The sequence below is a fragment of the Anomaloglossus baeobatrachus genome, chromosome 10 (assembly GCF_048569485.1).
Source record: "Anomaloglossus baeobatrachus isolate aAnoBae1 chromosome 10, aAnoBae1.hap1, whole genome shotgun sequence".
Taxonomy (NCBI): Eukaryota; Metazoa; Chordata; class Amphibia; order Anura; family Aromobatidae; genus Anomaloglossus; species Anomaloglossus baeobatrachus.
Genome location: NC_134362.1, coordinates 42,000,185 through 42,023,163, shown reverse-complemented (window position 1 = coordinate 42,023,163; position 22,979 = coordinate 42,000,185). Strand labels below are relative to the sequence as shown.

At 50.8% G+C, this 22,979-nt stretch overlaps 1 protein-coding gene across 1 annotated transcript in view; it reads right to left on the bottom strand.

Annotated features, from left to right (window-relative positions):
* The window catches only part of KMT5B (lysine methyltransferase 5B), a 71,403-nt gene that overhangs the window by 22,242 nt on the left and 26,182 nt on the right, over positions 1 to 22,979 (bottom strand). The window contains exons 5-8 of the mRNA XM_075326382.1: positions 5,525 to 5,691; positions 5,257 to 5,276; positions 5,037 to 5,173; positions 2,242 to 2,432 (exon numbers count right to left, since the gene is read on the bottom strand). Coding sequence (XP_075182497.1) covers positions 2,242 to 2,432; positions 5,037 to 5,173; positions 5,257 to 5,276; positions 5,525 to 5,691 — 515 coding nt within the window. The remainder of the gene's footprint in view (positions 1 to 2,241; positions 2,433 to 5,036; positions 5,174 to 5,256; positions 5,277 to 5,524; positions 5,692 to 22,979) is intronic.

Sequence of the window (22,979 nt, the reverse complement as noted above, 5' to 3'; positions counted from 1 at the left end):
TAAAAAGCGGGTGTGTGGTCGCCAGATAGCCCCTAGTCCAGGTCTCCCAGAGCCTTGCGTCCTTCCTCCAGCCAGGCATGCATGTAATGGCTGCCGGCGTCTCGAGAGAGGAAGGGGGGCGGGCCCTGGGCGTTCCTGGCCAAGAGCGGGAAGCCTGCTTCCCTCTGTGCATAGTGTGAGGGCTGGAGCATGTAAATCAGGCTCCAGCCCTCGTCGCTGCTTGCGAACAGCGTCTCTCCCCTACCCTGAATGACAGGGTGGGGGCGGGAACGAAACGGAGCTGCCGGCGTCCTAGGCCCAAAAAGCCGGGGACTAAAGTTATAACCGCCGCCGCCGTAAAAGCGCGGACGGCGGATTCCCGGCGCACCACAAGTCACAGCAGCGCCGCCCGGTCCAGAGGGGGTCGGCGCTGCGTTCCCAAACACAAACAATCCCCCAGTAATCTGTAGGGACACCAACTCCACGTTGCGGTCCCCGGCGCACTATAACACCCAGCCAGCCCGGAGTGTGTCTGTGCCTGCCGGGGACACAGAGTACCTGTAAGATGCAGGGCCCTGTCCCTGATCGTACTCCTGCTCCGAATCCATCAGGTTCTAATGGGTCTGTGGATGGAGCCCGGCATCAGAGCTGAGAGGCCGGCAGGATCCCACTTCCACAGAGCCCTACAAGGGGATGTGGAAGGAAAACAGCATGTCAGGCTCCAGCCCTGTACCAGCAATAGGTACCTCAACCTTACAACACCATCCAGGGGTGAGAAGGGAGCATGCTGGGGACACTATATGTGTCCTCTTTTCTTCCATCCGAAACAGTCAGCAGCTACTGCTGACTAAAATCTGTGGAGCTATGCATGGAATGTCTGACCTCCTTCGCACACAAAGCTAAAACTGGAGAACCCGTGATACCACGGGGGGGTATAGCCAGAGGGGGAGGGGCCTTGCACTTTTAATGTAGTGCTTTGTGTGGCCTCCAGAGGGCAGTAGCTATACCCCAATCGTCTGGGTCTCCCAATAGAGCGCTGAAGAAATATATATATATGAATACGTATCTATTCCGGCACCCTAGGGGGACCAGCACCGGGTGACCGGTGTGGCTTACCGACCGCTAACAAGCGGAGTGTGTGTCCTCCAGATTCCCTGCCTTAGGTCCCCTGGAGCTGCAGAGCTGTTCACTGAGAATCCTCCACCGGCAGAATGCCAAAAAATGGCTGCCGGAGCTCTCAGGGGAGGAGTGGAGCCGTGGGCGGCGCCAGGAAAGTGCGGGAATCTGGGGTCCCCACAGTGATCAGTGAGGGGGGAGGAAACATGCAGGATGCTCCAGTCCTCACATCCGACGTCAGGTCGGCAGTCCCGCCCTTACCCCTGACAGGCAGGCCCGGGGGCGGGATTTTTGCGACTAGGCCGCGATGAAGCCGGGGACTAAATTTGAGACCACGCCCGACAAGCAGGCACGGTCGGCGCGGTAGTCCGCCGGCCTTCTCAATTCAGCAGCTGCCGCAGCGTCCGGGAAGAAGGTGCGCTCCCTGCACAGTCCCCAATGGGGACACAGAGTACCTTTGAGTTGCAGGGCCCGGTCCCTGAGGTTGAATAGACTCCGGTCCGGCAGATTCCCACAGGGGCTGCGGAGGGAGCACGGTCCCAGTAAATGGATGACCGCTCAGGATCCCACTTCTCCCAGAGCCGCTAAGGGATGGTGAAGGAGACGGCATGAGGCTCCGGCCTTTGTACCCGCAATGGGTACCTCAACCTTAACAACACCGCCGACGTAGTGGGGTGAGAAGGGAACATGCCGGGGGCCCCGTGGGGGCCCTCTTTTCTTCCAACCGACATAACTAATATGAGAATGCATGAGTGGATGTGTGCCTCCTTCCACACAAAGCATAAAACTGAGGAGCCCGTGATCCACGGGAGGGTGTATAGGCAGAGGGGAGGGGTTACACTTTTTAAAGTGTAATACTTTGTGTGGCCTCCGGAGGCAGAAGCTATACACCCAATTGTCTGGGTCTCCCAATGGAGCGACAAAGAAATCTAATCAGAAGAAAATTTCAAATGACGATTACAGAAGAACCACAAAGCAGATTTCTGCACCAAAAGGTATCAATTCAATCAGTATTACACCATAGTAGTTACTTTACAAAACTGTACTGACAGGTTCCCTTTATATGCAACCAAGATCAGGACATTTTGTAAGCACCAGAACCATTAAAGCATTTAATGATATTACTAAGTTATAAGAAAGCCTTACGTGATTTTTCCTGAGATGTGTCTGCGTCCGTGTTGGAGCTCACTGACTGGCTGTCTGAGTTTTTGCCATTGTCGCCGAGCTTTTTGAGTCTGTTTAAACGTTTGTCCGTTTCCCTTAGTCCATACTTGCTGTTGATTACAGGGGCCGGCTCATTAAGTCCAACACGCGATTTAAAAGCACCTGTTGCTCTCCTGGTAAAATAAATGATAATTACAAGGTAAGATTTCACCGCACATATGTATAATGTGATTAAGAAAGACATACATGGACAAAAATAAATACTGATAACTGGACTTTTGGCTGGTAATTAATCAAAAGAAGAGTGGCGGATGCAGACAGGGAGAATGGATGTTCTCAGGGCTTCTGTCTGGCTCATTAACTGATGTGTCCGATGGATCGAGTCCTGCAAATCGATTTTACACCAACACCACAAATATAGATTGTTCCCACTTGTGGAGATTTACAAATACAGTGAAACCTCGGTTTACAAGTAACCCGGTGTGCGAGTATTTCGCTATACAAGCAAAGCTTGCTGTAAATTTGTAACTTCCTTTCTGAGCAAGCTTTGCTGTGTGAGCAAATACTCACCGCACACACTTCCGGTTCCGTACTTCAACCGCGCTCTAACCCGCTCTTGTAGTCCGCACACACACACACACACACACACACACACACACACACACACACACACATTATGCTCACTTTACCTTCCGTTCCATCGCCGGCCTCCTGGTTCTTGTAGTTCGCCGGCACAGGATGTGTATCGGTAACCATCGCGACGAGGGAGGAACTTCCGCTGTCAGCCGCTTCTCAAAGGCAGCGCGCTGACCAATCAGAGGAAAGCGGCTCATGCCTTTGACGTCAGCGCTCTGGCAGCGGAAGTTCCTCCATTGTCGCCATGGTTACCCGATACACATCCTGTAGCAGCGAACTACAAGAAACGGGAGGCCGGCGAGGGAACGGAAGGTAAGGTGAGCATAATGTGTGTGTGTGTGTGTGTGTGTGTGTGTGTGTGTGTGTGTGTGTGTGTGTGTGTGTGTGTGTGTGTGTGTGTGTGTGTAATGGCACAATAGGGGACCAGGATGGGACATTGAACAAGTTGTGGAACGAATTATCTGATCTTGCATTATTTCCTATTGGAAATCTTGCTTTGCTAGACGAGTAACTTGGTTTACAAGCACAGTCCCAGGACGGATTGTTCTCATAATAAACCAACGTTCCACTGTAGCATAGTACCGGCTTTGTTTCAGACAATACGGTCTTTCATCAAATAGATTTCAATGTTTCCCATAGCACCACTAGGATCTTTGGTCTCTATTTTCCATCCATTTGAAAGAATACTGCATTGTATGAAAGACTGCTTTTATTTGTTTGGGTGACATTAATTTTTATTATTGGGACAACATGCCCGCCTCTTCCTCCTCACTGTTCTGTATGTGGTTGTTAGACAACTGACTGCAGCAGAAGATTCCCCCACTATGCCTTGTGTAGTGGGAGAAACAAAATATTAAAAAAAAAATAATAATTATATATATATATATATATATATATATATATATATATATATATATATATATATATATATATATATATATATATATATATATATATATATATATATATATATATATATTTATTTATATATTACAATATGGGGCTCAGGCCTCTGCTTGCAGCACAGGAGAGTGCACAGTTCAGACAGCACAGTCAGGCTGCTGGTTTGAACTGTTAATTTTCAGGGGCGCACCATTTTGTTGACAATTGCCATTTTTCTTTTTATATCACAATCTATACTGAAAATAAAGAAATCTTGACGTTTTCACAAACCAGTCACTGGGCCTTTTTAGACTCTGTTTTCGGAAACAACACATGTACATAGACAAAATGGTCGGTCCCCGATCATATCCTTTGTATTTATGTATCTAATGAGCAAATAAAAAGTCATTTTGAAAAGAGGGGTGAGCGGGTTCAGCCGTGGCATCATTTATTGTAATTGGTGGTTTTTGTGTGCTATAAAGGTGTGACCTGTCATTGTAATCCTCCCACGGTCCTGCCTTGAAGAGGACCAACAATCAGGATTTTTCTATATAAACTAAAGCCAGTGCTGTACTGACGCTATCATGCGGATTCTATACATGCCTTTAGGTGGTCAGATCGGATGTATACTTTCTGAAATACAGGCAAGTAAAGTTTGTGACATACACTGTTACTTGATTGACAGGTGCTGCAGAATATCTAATAGGTTGGTCGGGTTTTGCTAGTTATTCCTGCTTGTGCTTCCTTCCCATGTAATTACAGACAGGAGGAGGAAGGACAGGCAGCAGACAGGGGCGGGAATAACTAGCAAAACCCTACCACCTATTAGATATAATGTAGCTGCTATCAAATAACAGTGCATTTCACACACTTTACTTGCCTATATTTTAGAAAGTATACATCCGATCTCACAACTAAAGGTATGTATAGAATCTGCATGATAGCACCAGTATAGCACTGGCTTTAGTTTATATATGAAAATCCTGGTGGTTGGTCATTATTAAAGATGACACCTCTGGAATGGTTCCAGCAGTGAGTAGAAGTGTTATTTTCACAGAGCCAAAAACTGATTGAGGAAGGGTTGTCCGACTAGTTAAGCAACCCCCTTTAATCATTAAATAGCTCTTTTAGACCTGATGAGGCCGGTGTAATCATTTAGAAAATCTATTTCAGGAAGACTGTCACAGCTCCGAACATGTAATTTCCCCTAAATTATTGTAAATTGTAGTTGCAAAATTTTAAAACTTTAAAAAACACACCTTTCACATGTGTAGCATTCACAGAATTCATTGTTCTCTCCAAAAAAGCCATCCCCATAATAACAGGAGATCTCTTCCCCAGGCTCAATATCCCGCAGGGCTTTTACACAAGCAGTGTCGCGGCCAGTTGATACGAACTGCAATATTAAAAGACATTTGTTAGTTTTTCCCCTTCCCGGGAGTTATGGAAAGTCGATTATCTACACGTTGAACTACTTACCTTACAGTTAGGCCGGCAATCTGTCGGAGTGGAGGGAGAAAGAATGAACAGTATTATTAAGGCTGAAATAACCCTTTTTATTATAGAACATATTTATTTATGGAGATGCAGGAATCTTACGATCGTCCTGACATTGAAATACTCAGCATGCTACCTGCGTCTCTCCGCGCCAAGATTGAATTGGAAACCAAAATCATACTCACACATTTGCAATTTTGTAAATGTAGCTAGAATGAGGTTTGGACATGTATGGTTTGCCTAAACATACCGTGGTTAATGAACGCAGCCGGACCAAGCCACAACTGAGCACAGTTTTTCCTGGTAGAGTACATGACACTAAAGTCATTCTCCCCGTGACGCAACAGCATATTCTCTTCAGCTTCAGACAGCTCGGCTATACAGCCTACAAGAAGCTCTATTTTGTCGTTACGTTTCCTAAGAGACAAAAATGTAAAAAAAAATGTAAAAAAAAAATTAAAGAAAAAAAACAGATTTTTGTGTACTCACCGTAAAATCGTTTTTTCTTAGCCATCATTGGGGGACACAGGACCATGGGTGTCATGCTGCTTATCCATAGGAGGACACTAAAGGTCCAGTCACACTAAGCAACTTACCAGCGATCCCAACAACGATAGGGATCGCTGGTAAGTTGCTAGGAGGTTGCTGGTGAGATGTCACACTGCGACGCTCCAGCGATCCCACCAGCAACCTGACCTGGCAGGGATCGCTGGAGCGTGGCTACACGAGTTGCTGGTGAGCTCACCAGCAACCAGTGACCAGCCCCCAGTCTCCTAGTTACAGCACACATCAGGTTAATTAACCCGATGTGTGCTGCAGCTAAATGTGCACAGAGCAGGGAGCAGCGCATACTGAGCGCTGGCTCCTTGCTCTCCTAGTTACAGCACACATCGGGTTAATTGCCTGATGTGTGCTGCAGCTACATGTGCACAGAGCAGGAGCCGGCAGCACAGGCAGTGAGAGCGGAGGAGGCTGGTATCAAAGGTAAATATCGGGTAACCAAGGACAGGGCTTCTTGGTTACCCGATGTTTACATTAGTTACCAGCCTCAGCAGAAGCTGGCTCCCTGCTCACTGCACATTAGTTGTTGCTGTCTCGCTGTCACACACAGCGATCTGTGCTTCACAGCAGGACAGCAACAACTAAAAAATGGCCCAGGACATTCAGCAACAACCAACGACCTCACAGCAGGGGCCAGGTTGTTGCTGGATGTCACACACAGCAACATCGCTAGCAACGTCACAAAAGTTGTTCGTTACCAGCGATGTTGCTTAGTGTGACGGGGCCTTAAGTAGATGCAAAGATGTTAGCTCCTCCTCTGCAGTATACACCCCCTGGCCCAGCCAGGCTACTTCAGTTTTAGTACACAAGCAGTAGGAGAAGTAACAAAAAAACGCGAGTGAATACTCATAACAAAAAAGTACTGAGACAGAAAAAAGCTAAGGCCCAACAGGGCAAAAGGGAGGGTGCTGTGTCCCCCAATGATGGCTAAGAGAAAACGATTTTACGGTGAGTACACAAAAATCCGTTTTTCTTTGATGCCTCATTGGGCGACACAGGACCATGGGACGTCCTAAAGCAATCCATGGGTGGGTAAACAATAAACAAAGCAACCCAAGGACTAGGAACCAGTCCCAGATAGCCAGGAGCGCCTACTGAGATAGGTACTCCACTATCGTTTGCAGAATTTTCCTACCTAGGTTCGCCTCAGCCGAAGCCTGGGTATGGACTCAGTAATGCTTTGAAACAGTATGGAGGCAAGACCAGGTGGAAGCCTTACACCTCTGTTCCACTGAAGCCTGATGCCTAATGGTCCAAGAGGTGCCAACAGCTCGCGTGGAATGAGTCCGCAGCCCACTAGGAATGGGCTTGAGTTGCAAGCGGTAGACCTCCTGGATCGCAGAGCGAATCCAGCGAGCCAGCGTTGCCTATGAAGCTGCCTCTCCTTTCTTAGGCCTTTCAAGAATGACGAACAAGGAGTCTATGTTCCTAAAGGGGCTGTCCTGGGTACGTAATATCTGAGAGCCCTCACAAGGTCTAGCGAATATAGAACCCTTTCCACCCTAAGGACTGGGTGTGGACAAAAGGAAGGCAGAACAATGTCCTCGTTCATATGAAACGGGGAAGTAACCTTCAGAAGAAAATCCGGAAGGGGGCGCAGAACCACCTTGTCCTAATGAAAGATCAGAAAGGGTTCGCGGCAAGAGAGTGCTGCCAGTTCCGAAACTTGTCTGATGGACGTAATCGCCACTAAGAATGTTACCTTCCAGGAGAGAAGAGCAAGAGAAGATTCCTTAAGAGGTTCAAAAGGGGACCTCTGGATACCGTCCAAAACAAGATTGAGGTCCCATGGGTCCAGCAACCGTTTATACAGGGAAACTAGATGGGAAACACCCTTGAGGAAAGTCTTGACTTGCGGATTGCAAGCTAGGCGGTATTGATAGAATATTGAGAGAGATGAAACCTGCCCCTTAAGGGAGCTGAGGGCCAACCCCTTTTGCAACCTGACTGCAAAAATAAATAAATAAATAAATAAATAAATAAATAAATAAATAAAAATCAAGAATTCTGGGGATCGCCAGAGGCATAGGTTGGACATTAGATTCCCTGCACTGGGAAAGGAAAGTTTTCCACGTACGGTGGTAAATACGGGATGAAGGCCGGCTTTCGGGCACTGTACATGGTGGAGATGACCGCAGGAGAGAATCTTGCTCTTGTTAAAGTCCAGGTCTCAATGGCCAGGCCGTCAGCTTCAGGGCTCTGGAGTTCTGATGGGAAATGGGCCCTTGGGTCAGCAGGTCTGGGATGCTTACAAGGCGCCATGAGCAATTGTACTAATTCAGCATACCAGGCGCACCTGGGCTAGTCCGGTGCGATTAGTATCACCGGGACTCCTTCTGCCTTGATCTTCCTGATTACTCGCGGCAGCAGGAGCAGAGGCGAAAAACATTTAAGGAAGACGGAAACGACTTCAGGAGACTAGAGCATCCGCGCCAATGGACTGTGGATCACGTGGCCTGTCTAAGAACGTGGTTACCTTTGCGTTCATCCTTGAGGCCATTCCACGTCTGGTGTACTCCAGTGAGTGCAGATGTGTGGGAACACTTCTGGGTGGAGAAACCACTCTCCGGCGGCCAGGCCTTGGCGACTTAGAAGGTCCGCCACCCAGTTCTCTACTCCCGGTATGTGCAACGCTGAAAAACACGGACCCCCGTCGATTAGTCCCAGGTGAGGATCCTGAGGACCTCGAGATAAGCTGTCTTGCTGCTGGTACCTCCCTGCCGATTGACCTAGGCCACAGCTGTTGCATTGTCCAATTGGACCCGAATCAAACGACCTGCTAGCAGAAGGGGGGGAATGACCTGAGCGCGAGAAGATCGCGATGATTTCTGGGAAGGGAAGACTCCTGGGGTGTCCAACGTCCCGAAGCAGTGTGGAGCCAGTACGCTGCTCCCCAGACTAAGAGGCTGGCGTCCGTGGTCAGGAGTAGCCAGTCCATTTGGGGGAGAAAAACTCCTCGATATGGAAGAGGACTGAAGCCACCAGCAAAGCGCATACCTTACTGAAGGTGTCAGGTGAAAATTTCGTCCAAGGAAAAGGGGGTCTTGTCCCAGGCAGCTAGAAGCGCAAGCTGCAGTGGGCGGTGGTGTGGCTAAGAGAGCAGCACTGCCTCTATAGCCGCCGCTATCCTACCTAGCACTCTCATACTGAATCGTATGGAGCGAGAGGAGTACGTAGAGGGCAGTGTACCGCTTGTTGTAGAGCGGTCACCTTGTCTTGAGGGGAAAATATCAAGCCCCGAAGAGTGTCCAGGGACATGCCCAGGGAGGTGACGGATTTTGACCGGACCGGGATGATTTGACTGGAGTCAGAAGCCGCCCTCAGCGGGATAGGGTGCCCACAGAGATCTGCACGCTGGTTGAGCCCTTGATGAGGAAGCCATCCAAGCAAGGCAGAACAGCCACTCCCCTGGCGTGAAGGGCACTCATGGCGGCCGCCATGACCTTAGTTAAGACCCTTGGTGCTGTGGCAGAGCCGAGGGTAGGGCCACAAATGGAAAAAAAAAAAAAAAAGAAGTCCAGAACCGCGAAGCTGGTGAGCTGGAGCGATGGGTATGTGCAGGTACGCGTCCCTGATAGCTAGGGAGGCAAGGAATTCTCCTTCGACCATAAAGGTAATAATGGACCCTAGGAAGTCCATTCTGAATCTCCTTACGTGCACATGTTTGCTCAGGTGTTAGAGGTCCAGGATGGGACGAACTGACCCGTCCTTTTTTGGGGACCACGAGAATTTTAGAATAGAAGGCCTTGAACCTCTCGCCGTCCGGAACAGGTACCATCACCCCCGCCGTTTGGAGGGAGTGGATCGCTGAGGAGAAGGCCTCGTGGTGTTTTAGAGCCTTTGGGGGGGAGGGGGGTGTTTGAGAGAAATGACTGACTAGGGGATCGGGTCCAGAATTCAATGTGGTAACCGGAAGACACAAGGTATCACACCCTTTTGTGGTCTGAGGCGGTGGCCCAGATGGAGGGTGACGAGACTCCTCGGTCTTTGTCTAGACTGCCAGGACAAGGTGGACTCGGGGAGGGCTGAGAAGGTCGGGCCTTGCGTGTCTAGTAAAAAACATCCTGGGCTAGAGTTGGGGGAGGGAGGTACTCTTTTCCTCCCGTGGTGTCAGAAAAAAAGAGAGCCTGTCCAGACGATCGGCAAACCATCGGTCTGGAAACGAGTACTGTGAGAGGCTTCTTAGAGATAGAGTCCGCTCTCCATTATCGGAACCAGAGGGCCTTACGGATGGCTATGGTATTTGAGGCGGCAATAACTGCGCAGGTAGCAGCGCCGAGGTAGGCCTGCATGAGGTACTCTGCCGCCGCAGCAATGTGAACAGTTACATCTGTGAGGGTCTGAGGAAAACTGGTAGTCCTGGCGCCTGTGCGACCCACACGGAAGGGGAGAGGGACCCGCGGCCTCGAGGCAGAGCGATCGAGCTGCTCCACTTGTCTGTTGGGTCCTTGAAGGAGGATCCATCAAGTAAGACAGGAGTGATCCTTCAGGCAGGCGGAAGCCGGGTGAGGGTCCATCGAGGCCGGATCAGCCCAGCCCTTAAAGACAGCTAAGCCAAAGGGGTATCGGGACTCCATGAGTTTACGGATACCAAAGCGGCGTCAAAAAACTTTTTTTTTTTTTTTTTGAGGTTTCTTCACCCTTTTAAAGGACACCGCAGGGTCAGTAGTAGTGGATGGGAGATCTTCCACATGCAGAGTTTTGGTTGATTGCTGCAATAAGGGAGTCCATCGCAGCTTGATCGCTCGGGGAGGTTGAAACCAAGGAATCATCCCGTTACAAACATCATTCCCATTCCTCCGACTCGTCAGAGACCGCGGAACATGTGGGAGAACCCCATATGGGTACCCCAGAGGGAGAACCCTGGGGGTCATGCCCTTTTTCTGATCTGCAACCGGTGAAGCAGAGGGCTGATTCTTATCAGAAGGACCCTCTATAGAGGTGTCATCAGGCTGTGTTCTGTCCAGGGACCCCGAGGGGTGTGAGGACGATGTTGCATAGCCAGAACCAGGTTCTGGGAACTGTGCCCATTCCGGGGGACTGGGAGCCGTAGGCTCTGGGCTGGCAGCGGTTGTTGCGGTGGTGGCGGGGGGGTAAGCTACAGGGGCACCGGACTCACAGAAGGAAGAGGTGCTATCATCCCCTAGTAGCTCAGCGTCTTATAGTTGTTGCTGTAGTTGTGCAGGGCATAAAACATGTGACTGCAGCCCCTGGCTGATGAGCCACAAACTCTGATTGTAATGAGGGAGCAATGCTCTGCAGAGCTAATATGCAAGTGAGGCTATAACTAACCCAGAACCCTGATGACCCCTCCTCCCTCCTCCTGCGTCCCAGTTCTGGGAAGGAGGAAGCTAGCTCTGAGAGACGCCCACAGGCTCTGATCACAACAAGAGGGAGCAATGCTCTGCAGATCCTGTGTGAGGAGGGTTACGCGCGCTTTCTTATCGAGTGTTGGAGGGGACGGGGCTTAGCTCTGACAAGAAGGCATGAGAAAATATAATAAACAAAAAAAAAAATGGTGGGAAGGGACTCCCCTTCCCCCCTCCAGCCCTGCACAACAATGGTGGACAGAAAAAAACTCTATAAGTGTACCGCAGCTGCGAGTGCACTGAGTCCTGGGGGCTCTCCCCCCTCCCCCCACCACAGGTGGAATGCTATGCAGGAGTCTGCAATCACAGCTCATGTGCATCCAGTCAGTGTGACCTTTGCTCCAATTCAGTGTGGACAGTCTGACGCCTGCTGGCAGAACTTGTATCAACTCAGAGCCTGCCAGAGGGACTGAGGAAATTTTCATCTGCTCTGTTCTCTAGAAAAAAAAATCGGAAGGATCTCACCTCAGCTCCTGTGGGGATGGCAGTCTGATGCCTGCTGCCTGGTCACACTGGTGAAAAGCATTTATCAACTCAGAGCCTGCAAGAGGGGCTGAGGAAGTTTTTCATCTGCTCTGGGCTCTGGAAAAATCAGAATGATCTCACCTCAGCTCCTGTGGAGATGGCAGTCTGCTGCCTGGTCACACTTGGTGCAGAACGTGTATCAACTCAGAGCCTGCAAGAGGGGCTGAGGAAGTTTTCATCTGCTCTGGGCTCTGGAAAATCAGTGCCATGAGACCGGTCGTCCAGTGAGTAACAGCCCAGGATCCAACGTCGCAGGAGGGGTACGGGGAGGCAACACTCCGCGTTCCCGCCTGTTGATGGTTTTGGGAAATCGGTCCCCGAAGGAAACTGTCGCCCTCTAAAAACAAAAAATTCTTGCTGCAGTAGTCTGCAGAGATGTGCCTCCTATAGACACTAAGCTAAAACTGGAGTAGCCTGGCTGGGCCAGGGGGTGTATACTGCAGAGGAGGAGCTAACATCTTTGCATCTACTTAGTGTCCTCCTATGGATAAGCAGCATAACACCCATGGTCCTGTGTCCCCCAATGAGGCGTCAGAGAAAATATATATTATTTATATACACACACACACACACACACACACACACACACCCCTCAAGGCTCTGGCCAACTGGTCCAGGAAGCCATTATCTATCTCCCATTTTCTTGAGATGGCTGGATTGTCATTGTAAATAAGCACTTGTACCTTGACCCCCCCATCTCATTGTAAATTGTAAGCTCTCACGAGCAGGGTTGTCTTTTTTTCCCTTTAAATATTGTATTTTCTATAACTGTTACTTGTTTGTATATGAACCTCTGAATTGTAAAGCGCTAATATGTTGGCGCTATAGAAATAAATATTATTAATAAAATATATATATTATATATAGATCGCTAGATAGATAGATAGAGATAAAGGGAATTTTGTTTACTTACCGTAAATTCCTTTTCTTCTAGCTCCTATTGGGAGACCCAGACAATTGGGTGTATAGCTTCTGCCTCTGGAGGCCACACAAAGTATTAGGGTATGTGCGCACTAGGCGTTTTTTTTAACGCTGCGTTTTTATGTGCGTTTTTGTCTCAAAAAACGCACCCGCGGCTAAAAAAACGCGGCAAAAACGCATGCGTTTTTGCCGCGATTTGGTGCGTTTTTTGCTGCGTTTTTGCTCACTGCGTTTTTAATCAGTGCACAATGCCATTAAAGATTGTTGATGAAAAAAAAAAGGTCTAATGTCATTTCCTTCTTCAAAATGTTCATTGTATGCAGGAGAGCAGACAGACAGCTGCAGAACTAGTGTATGCAGGAGAGCAGACAGCAGCTGGAGAACTACAAGGCTCAGCATCCTCCATTCACTAGTGTATGCAGGAGAGCAGACAGCAGCTGCAGAACTACAAGGCTCAGCATCCTCCATCCAGGACTGTATGCAGTTTTTTGCCCAAAAAGAAAAAAAAATGACATGGGCTTCGCCATATTTTTGTATGCTAGCCGGGTACAGCAGGCAGGTACGGGCTGCCCCCAACCCCCAGCTGCCTATTTGTACCCGGCTGGGAACCAAAAATATAGAGAAGCCCTTTTTTTTTAATTATTTCATGAATTTCATGAAATAATTAAAAAAAAATATGACGTGAGCTTCGCCTAATTTTTGAGTCCAGCCGGGTACAACTAGGCAGCTGGGGATTGGAATCCACAGTGCAGGGTGCCCAAGCTTTCTGGGCACCCCCACTGCGAATTGCAGTCCCGCAGCCACCCCAGAAAATGGCGCTTTCATAGAAGCGCCATCTTCTGGCGCTGTATCCAACTCTTCTAGCTGCCCTGATGCCGGGTGGCTAGCTAGGTAATAATGGAGTTAGGGCTAGCTGTATATTATCAGCTAGCCCTAAGCCCGAAATTCATGGTGTCACGCCAATATTAGACATGGCCACCATGAATTTCTAGTAATGATAAAAAAAAAAAAACACAACGCACAGAAAAATATTTTTATTAGAAATAAAAACACAAACACAATTAGTGACTCCATCTTTATTGAAATAAACCCCCCTCCGCAGTAATCCTGGGTTAGGGTCCCGCGCCGTCCAATCCGGAACCAATATCATCTGATCGGTTTGCTGGAAGGCAGAGCGATCAGATGATGTGTCAGGATCAAGTGCCTGAATCCCATCACACATCAGCTGATTGTATAAAAGCCGATTATACAATCAGCTGATGCATCAGTAGAAAAAAAAAAATAATACTCACTTATGTGCTGTGCTGATTACCGGCAGCTCCTGGAGCGATCGATTGGACAGGAGTCTGATCCTGTCCGATCGCTGCCGGAGCTGCCGGTAATCAGCTGATGAAGTCCCCTGACGGCAGGATCAGCTGATAGCCGGCCGGGCGCGAAAAAGCCGGCGAGACTACGATCAGCTGATGCGTCAGGTGACTGCATCAGGTGATCCACCGCCAGGTCCTGCAAGCAAGGTCCTGCCCCGGGGAGACTGCACACAGCCAGAGCGGCGGGACCGGGACAGGGGCTGGGAGCGGGCATGGCACCGGGACCCTGCAGACAGGTGAGTATATATGACATTTTTTTTTTTTTCTACTGTTCACTTTTGTTTTCGCCGCTGCCTCCACCTCCCGCCCAGACATGGCGCCGCACGGAGCTGACATGCACAGGACGGGAGGTGGACGCAGCGGTGACGGTACCGGGAGGATTCATGCTTCTGTGTTTACCAACAGAAGGAATCCTCTTCCTGTACACGTCACTTTACTGCCCACCCATTGCGTTTATAGCTGCGTTTTTAGTAATAGAAACGCGGCTATATGTGTTTTTCATTGCGTTGTTGAACATCTCATTGAACTCAATGGGTGAAGAAGGGAATTTTGTTTACTTACCGTAAATTCCTTTTCTTCTAGCTCCAATTGGGAGACCCAGACAATTGGGTGTATAGCTTCTGCCTCCGGAGGCCACACAAAGTATTACACTTAAAAGTGTAAAGCCCCTCCCCTTCTGCCTATACACCCCCCGTGCCTCACGGGCTCCTCAGTTTTGGTGCAAAAGCAAGAAGGAGGAAAGTTATAAATTGGTTAAAAGTAAATTCAGTCCGAAGAAATTTCGGAGAACTCAAACCATTAAACATGAACAACATGTGTACACAAAGAACAACAGCCCGAAGGGAACAGGGGCGGGTGCTGGGTCTCCCAATTGGAGCTAGAAGAAAAGGAATTTACGGTAAGTAAACAAAATTCCCTTCTTCTTTGTCGCTCCATTGGGAGACCCAGACAATTGGGACGTCCAAAAGCAGTCCCTGGGTGGGTAAAATAATACCTCGTAATAGAGCCGTAAAACGGCCCTTCCCTACAGGTGGGCAACCGCCGCCTGAAGGACTCGCCTACCTAGGCTGGCATCCGCCGAAGCATAGGTATGCACCTGATAGTGTTTCGTGAAAGTGTGCAGGCTCGACCAGGTAGACGCCTGACACACCTGCTGAGCCGTAGCCTGGTGCCGCAAAGACCAGGACGCACCCACGGCTCTGGTAGAATGGGCCTTCAGCCCTGATGGAACCGGAAGCCCAGAAGAACGGTAGGCTTCGAGAATTGGTTCCTTAATCCACCGAGCCAGGGTTGATTTGGAAGCCTGTGACCCTTTACGCTGGCCAGCGACAAGGACAAAGAGTGCATCCGAGCGGCGCAGGGGCGCCGTACGAGAAATGTAGAATCTGAGTGCTCTCACCAGATCCAACAAGTGCAAATCCTTTTCACATTGGTGAACTGGATGTGGACAAAGAGAAGGTAAGGAGATATCCTGATTGAGATGAAAGGGTGACACCACCTTAGGAAGAAATTCCGGAACCGGCCGCAGAACCACCTTGTCCTGGTGAAACACCAGGAAAGGAGCTTTGCATGACAGCGCTGCTAGCTCAGACACTCTCCGAAGCGATGTGACTGCTACTAGGAAGACAACTTTCTGCGAAAGGCGTGAAAGCGAAATATCCTTCATTGGCTCGAAGGGTGGTTTCTGAAGAGCCATCAGAACCCTGTTCAGATCCCAGGGCTCTAACGGACGCTTGTAAGGAGGGACTATGTGACAAACCCCCTGCAGGAACGTGCGTACCTTTGGAAGTCTGGCTAGGCGCTTCTGAAAAAACACAGAGAGCGCTGAGACTTGTTCCTTAAGGGAGCCAAGCGACAAACCTTTTTCCAATCCGGATTGAAGGAAGGAAAGAAAAGTAGGTAAGGCAAATGGCCAGGGAGTACAACCCTGATCAGAGCACCAGGATAAGAATATTCTCCACGTCCTGTGGTATATCTTGGCGGACGTTGGTTTCCTGGCCTGTCTCATGGTGGCAATGACCTCTTGAGACAACCCTGAATACGCTAGGACCCAGGACTCAATGGCCACACAGTCAGGTTGAGGGCCGCAGAATTCAGATGGAAAAACGGCCCTTGAGACAGCAAGTCTGGTCGGTCTGGTAGTGCCCACGGTTGACCCACCGTGAGGTGCCACAGATCTGGGTACCACGACCTCCTCGGCCAGTCTGGAGCGATGAGGATGGCGCGGCGGCAGTCGGACCTGATCTTGCGTAACACTCTGGGCAACAGTGCCAGAGGAGGAAACACATAAGGGAGTTGAAACTGCGACCAATCCTGCACTAATGCGTCTGCCGCCAGAGCTCTGTGATCTTGAGACCGTGCCATGAATGCCGGGACCTTGTTGTTGTGCCGGGACGCCATTAGGTCGACGTCCGGCATCCCCCAGCGGCAACAGATCTCTTGAAACACGTCCGGGTGAAGGGACCATTCCCCTGCGTCCATGCCCTGGCGACTGAGAAAGTCTGCTTCCCAGTTTTCTACGCCCGGGATGTGAACTGCGGAGATGGTGGATGCTGTGGCTTCCACCCACAGCAGAATCCGTCGGACCTCCTGGAAGGCTTGCCGACTGCGTGTTCCGCCTTGGTGGTTGATGTATGCCACCGCTGTGGAGTTGTCCGACTGAATTCGGATCTGTTTGCCTTTTAGCCTCGGCTGGAACGCCTTTAGGGCAAGATATACTGCCCTTATCTCCAGAACATTGATCTGCAGGGAGGACTCTGGCTGAGTCCAGGTACCCTGAGCTCTGTGGTGGAGAAAGACCGCTCCCCATCCTGACAGACTCGCGTCCGTCGTGACCACCGCCCAGGATGGGGGTAGGAAGGATTTTCCCTTCGACAATGAAGTGGGAAGAAGCCACCACCGAAGGGAGGCTTTGGCTGCCTGAGAAAGGGAGACGTTCCTGTCGAGGGACGTCGACTTCCTGTCCCACTTGCGGAGAATGTCCCATTGAAGTGGACGCAGATGAAACTGCGCAAAAGGAACTGCCTCCATTGCTGCCACCATCTTCCCTAGGAAGTGCATGAGGCGCCTCAAGGGGTGTGACTGGCCTTGAAGGAGAGATTGCACCCCTGTCTGTAGTGAACGCTGTTTGTCCAGCGGAAGCTTCACTATTGCTGAGAGCGTATGAAACTCCATGCCGAGATATGTCAGTGATTGGGCCGGTGTCAGATTTGACTTTGGGAAATTGATGATCCACCCGAATCTCTGGAGAGTCTCCAGAGCAATGTTCAGGCTGCGTTGGCATGCCACTCGAGAGGGTGCCTTGACAAGCAGATCGTCTAAGTAAGGGATCACCGAGTGTCCCTGAGAGTGTAGGACTGCTACCACTGTAGCCATGACCTTGGTGAAGACCCGTGGTGCTGTCGCCAGGCCGAAAGGCAGTGCCACGAACTGAAGGTGTTCGTTCCCTATGGCGAAACGCAGGAAGCACTGATGCTCTGGTGCAATCGGTACGTGGAGATAAGCATCTTTGATGTCGATTGATGCCAGGAAGTCTCCTTGGGACATTGAGGCGATGACGGAGCGGAGCGATTCCATCCGGAACCGCCTGATTTTCACGTGTTTGTTGAGCAGTTTTAGGTCCAGAACAGGACGGAAAGATCCGTCCTTTTTGGCACCACAAACAGGTTGGAGTAAAAACCGTGACCCTGTTGCTGAAGAGGAACCGGGATCACCACTCCTTCTGCCTTCAAAGTGCCCACCGCCTGAAGAAGAGCATCGGCTCGCTCGGGGGGCGGGGATGCTTTGAAAAAACGAGTCGGAGGACGAGAGCTGAACTCTATCCTGTAACCGTGAGACAGAATGTCTCTCACCCAACGGTCTTGTACCTGTGGCAGCCAGGCGTCGCAAAAGCGGGAGAGCCTGCCACCGACCGAGGATGCGGCGTGAAGAGGCCGAAAGTCATGAGGAGGCCGCTTTAGAAGCGGTTCCTCCGGCGGTCTTTTTAGGACGTGACTTAGACCGCCATGAATCGGAGTTCGACCGACTCTTCTGTGGCCTGTTGGACGATGGGAATTGAGACCTGCCCGCGGGCCGAAAGGACCGAAACCTCGATTGTCCCTTCCGTTGTTGAGGCCTCTTCGGTTTGGGCTGGGGTAAGGATGAATCCTTTCCCTTGGATTGTTTAATGATTTCATCCAATCGCTCACCAAACAGGCGGTCACCAGAAAATGGTAACCCGGTTAAGAACTTTTTGGAAGCAGAGTCTGCCTTCCATTCACGTAGCCACATGGCTCTGCGGACCGCCACCGAATTGGCGGATGCTACCGCCGTACGGCTCGTAGAGTCCAGGACAGCATTAATGGCGTAGGACGCAAACGCCGACGCCTGAGTGGTTAATGACACCACCTGCGGAGCAGAGGCACGTGTGACTGCATTAATCTGCGAGTGACAAGCTGAGATAGCTTGGAGGGCCCATACGGCTGCGAATGCCGGAGCAAAGGACGCGCCGATAGCCTCATAGATGGATTTCAACCAGAGCTCCATCTGCCTGTCAGTGGCATCTTTGAGGGAAGCCCCATCTTCCACTGCAACTATGGATCTAGCCGCCAGCCTGGAGACTGGAGGATCCACCTTGGGACACTGAGCCCACACCTTGACAACGTCAGGGGGAAAGGGATAACGTGTGTCCTTAAGGCGCTTAGAAAAGCGTTTATCTGGACAAGCTCGGTGTTTCTGGACTGACTCTCTGAAGTCGGAGTGATCCAGAAACGTACTCATTGTACGCTTAGGACCCCTAAAACGGAATTTCTCCTGCTGAGAAGCTGACTCCTCAATTGGAGGCGCTGGGGGAGAAAGCTCCAACACCTGATTGATGGACGCTATAAGGTCATTCACTATGGCGTCTCCCTCTGGCGTATCTAGGTTGAGAGCGGCTTCAGGATCAGAATCCTGATCTGCCACCTCCGCTTCATCCTCTAGAGAGTCCTCCTGCTGAGACCCTGAGCAGTGTGAGGAAGTCGAGGGGATTTCCCAGCGAGCCCGCTTAGGCGGTCTGGGACTGCGGTCCATGTCAGAGATCTCATTTTGGGACCTATAAGTCACCCCAGGAGCATTTTGCTGCTCTAACTGAGGGGGGCCTGGGGTCAATGAAACAACAGTACCCGGGGCCTGAGTTACCGGCCTGGACTGCAAGGCTTCTAGTATCTTAGCAGACCATTTATCCATACTCTCAGACAGTTTGTCAGCAAATACTGCAAACTCCGTCCCTGTCACCTGGACAGTGGTAACAGGTGGTTCCCCTTGGGCCACCAGTGGCAGAGGCTCCGGCTGAGTAAGTGCCACAGGGGCCGAGCATTGCACACAATGAGGATCGGTGGAACCTGCCGGCAGTATAGCCGCACATGAAGTACAGGTTGCAAAGTAAGCCTGTGCTTTGGCACCCTTGCTTTTTGCGGACGACATGCTGTTGTCTCGTCTGAGTACAATGCAGGAGGGTATATAGCCAAAAATAAACAGTGCGACCGTACAGTGTAAATGTACAGCATATAAGCATATATATATATATATGTACACTTCGGCACTCAGTGGGGCCAGCACCCAGGTGCTGCTTACCGACCGCTCAAAGCGGTTGTGTGATCACCAGATTCCCTTGCCTGGGCCTCCCAGAGCCGTTTGTCTCTCCTCTCCAGCGTCAGAGGTGCTGACAGGAATGGCTGTCGGCGTTCTGTGGGGAGGAGGGGGCCGTGGGCGTGCCCCAGAAAGTGCGGGAATCTGATGCCCCACTGAGCTGAATGAGGGGGGGAGGAGGATACACAGTATGCTCCAGCCCTCAGCGCTGACGTCCTGTGCAGCGTCCCGCCCTTCCCCTGACTGGCAGGCCTGGGGGCGGGAGTATGCGATACTAGGCCGCAAAAGCCGGGGACTAAAGTTATAAGCGCGGCCGGCAAATAAGCGCGGCCGGCGCGGTAGTCCCCGGCGCACTAACACACCCAGCAGCGCTGCGGTGTGTATGGCACAAGCGCTCCATGCACGGTCCCCAAGGGGGACACAGAGTACCTTCCAGTCGCAGGGCCTTGTCCCTGACGATACCCGGCTCCGGTCCAGCAGATTCCCCAGGGGCTGCGGAGGGAGCACGGCCTCAGTGCCTGGAGGCCGACTAGGATCCCACTTCACCCAGAGCCCATTCAGGAATGGGGAAGGAAAACAGCATGTGGCTCCTGCCTGTGTACCCGCAATGGGTACCTCAACCTTAACCGCACCGCCGACTCAGAGTGGGGTGAGAAGGGAGCATGCTGGGGGCCCTGTTATGGGCCCTCTTTTCTTCCATCCGACCTAGTCAGCAGCTGCTGCTGACTAAGATGTGGAGCTATGCGTGCATGTGTGCCTCCTTCGCACAAAGCATAAAAACTGAGGAGACCGTGAGGCACGGGGGGTGTATAGGCAGAAGGGGAGGGGCTTTACACTTTTAAGTGTAATACTTTGTGTGGCCTCCGGAGGCAGAAGCTATACACCCAATTGTCTGGGTCTCCCAATGGAGCGACAAAGAAAAATGCAGTGAAAAACGCAGAAATAATTGACATGCTGCATTTTTGTGGTCACCACAAAAACGCAGCTACAAAAAAAAACGCTGTGTGAGGACAGCACTTCTGAAAACCCATAGACATTGCTGGGGAAGCAATGTCACTGTGTTTTCAGCACAAAAACGCGGTAAAAAACGCGGCAAAAACGCCTAGTGCGCACAAGGCCTAACACTTTAAAAAGTGTAACCCCTCCCCTTTGCCTATACACCCTCCCATGGACCACGGGCTCCTCAGTTTTGGTGCAAAAGCAGGAAGGAGAAAACTTATAAATTGGTCTAAGGTAAATTCAATCCGAAGGATGTTCGGAGAACTGAAGACCATGAACCCAAAGAACAAATCAACATCAATAACATGTGTACACAAAAGAACAACCAGCCCGAAGGGCACAGGGGTGGGTGCTGGGTCTCCCAATAGGAGCTAGAAGAAGAAGGGAATTTTGTTTACTTACCGTAAATTCCTTTTCTTCTAGCTCCTATTGGGAGACCCAGACAATTGAGTGTATAGCTTCTGCCTCCGGAGGCCACACAAAGTATTACACTTTAAAAAGTGTAACCCCTTCCCTCTGCCTATACACCCTCCCGTGCATCACGGGCTCCTCAGTTTTGGTGCAAAAGCAGGAAGGAGAAAACTTATAAATTGGTCTAAGGTAAATTCAATCCGAAGGATGTTCGGAGAACTGAAACCATGAACCAAAAGAACAATTCAACAACATGTGTACACAAAAGAACAACAGCCCGAAGGGAACAGGGGCGGGTGCTGGGTCTCCCAATAGGAGCTAGAAGAAAAGGAATTTACGGTAAGTAAACAAAATTCCCTTCTTTGTCGCACCATTGGGAGACCCAGACAATTGGGACGTCCAAAAGCAGTCCCTGGGTGGGTAAAAGAATACCTCGATAAAAGAGAGCCGAAAACGACCCCCTCTTACAGGTGGGCAACCGCCGCCTGAAGGACTCGCCTACCTAGACTGGCGTCTGCCGAAGCATAGGTATGCACCTGATAGTGTTTCGTGAAAGTGTGCAGACTAGACCAGGTAGCTGCCTGACACACCTGCTGAGCCGTAGCCCGGTGCCGCAATGCCCAGGACGCACCCACGGCTCTGGTAGAATGGGCTTTTAGCCCCAAAGGAAGCGGAAGCTCAGAAGAACGGTAGGCTTCAAGAATCGGTTCCTTGATCCACCGAGCCAAGGTTGACTTGGAAGCCTGCGAACCCTTACGCTGGCCAGCAACAAGGACAAAGAGGGCATCTGAACGGCGCAGGGGCGCCGTGCGAGACACGTAGAGCCGGAGTGCTCTCACCAGATCTAATGAGTGCAAATCCTTTTCACATTGGTGAATTGGATGAGGGCAAAATGAAGGTAAGGAGATATCCTGATTGAGATGAAAAGGGGATACCACCTTAGGGAGAAATTCCGGGACCGGACGCAGAACCACCTTATCCTGGTGAAAAACCAGGAAGGGGGCTTTGCATGACAGCGCTGCCAGCTCCGACACTCTACGGAGCGATGTAACTGCCACTAGAAATGCCACCTTCTGCGAAAGACGTGATAAAGAGACATCCCGCAGCGGCTCGAAAGGTGGTTTCTGAAGAGCCGTTAGCACCCTGTTAAGGTCCCAGGGTTCCAGCGGACGCTTGTAAGGTGGGACTATGTGGCAAACTCCCTGCAGGAACGTGCGGACCTGCGGAAGCCTGGCTAGACGCCTTTGAAAAAATACGGATAGCGCCGATACTTGTCCCTTGAGAGAGCCGAGAGACAAACCCTTGTCCATTCCGGATTGAAGGAATGAAAGAAAAGTGGGTAAGGCAAAGGGCCAGGGAGTAAAACCATTATCAGAGCACCAGGATAAGAAGATCCTCCAAGACCTGTGATAGATCTTGGCGGACGTTGGTTTCCTGGCCTGTCTCATAGTGGCAATGACATCTTGAGATAACCCTGAGGACGCTAGGAGCCAGGACTCAATGGCCACACAGTCAGGTTGAGGGCCGCAGAATTCAGATGGAAAAACGGCCCTTGTGACAGCAAGTCTGGGCGGTCTGGGAGCGCCCACGGTTGACCCACCGTGAGATGCCACAGATCCGGGTACCACGACCGCCTCGGCCAATCTGGTGCGACGAGAATGGCGCGACGACAGTCGGACCTGATTTTGCGCAGCACTCTGGGCAGCATCGCCAGAGGAGGAAATACATAGGGCAGTCGAAACTGCGACCAATCCTGAACTAATGCGTCCGCCGCCAGAGCTCTGTGATCTTGAGACCGGGCCATGAATGCCGGGACTTTGTTGTTGTGCCGTGACGCCATGAGATCGACGTCCGGCGTTCCCCAGCGGCGACAGATCTTTCGAAACACGTCTGGGTGAAGAGACCATTCCCCCGCGTCCATGCCTTGTCGACTGAGAAAATCTGC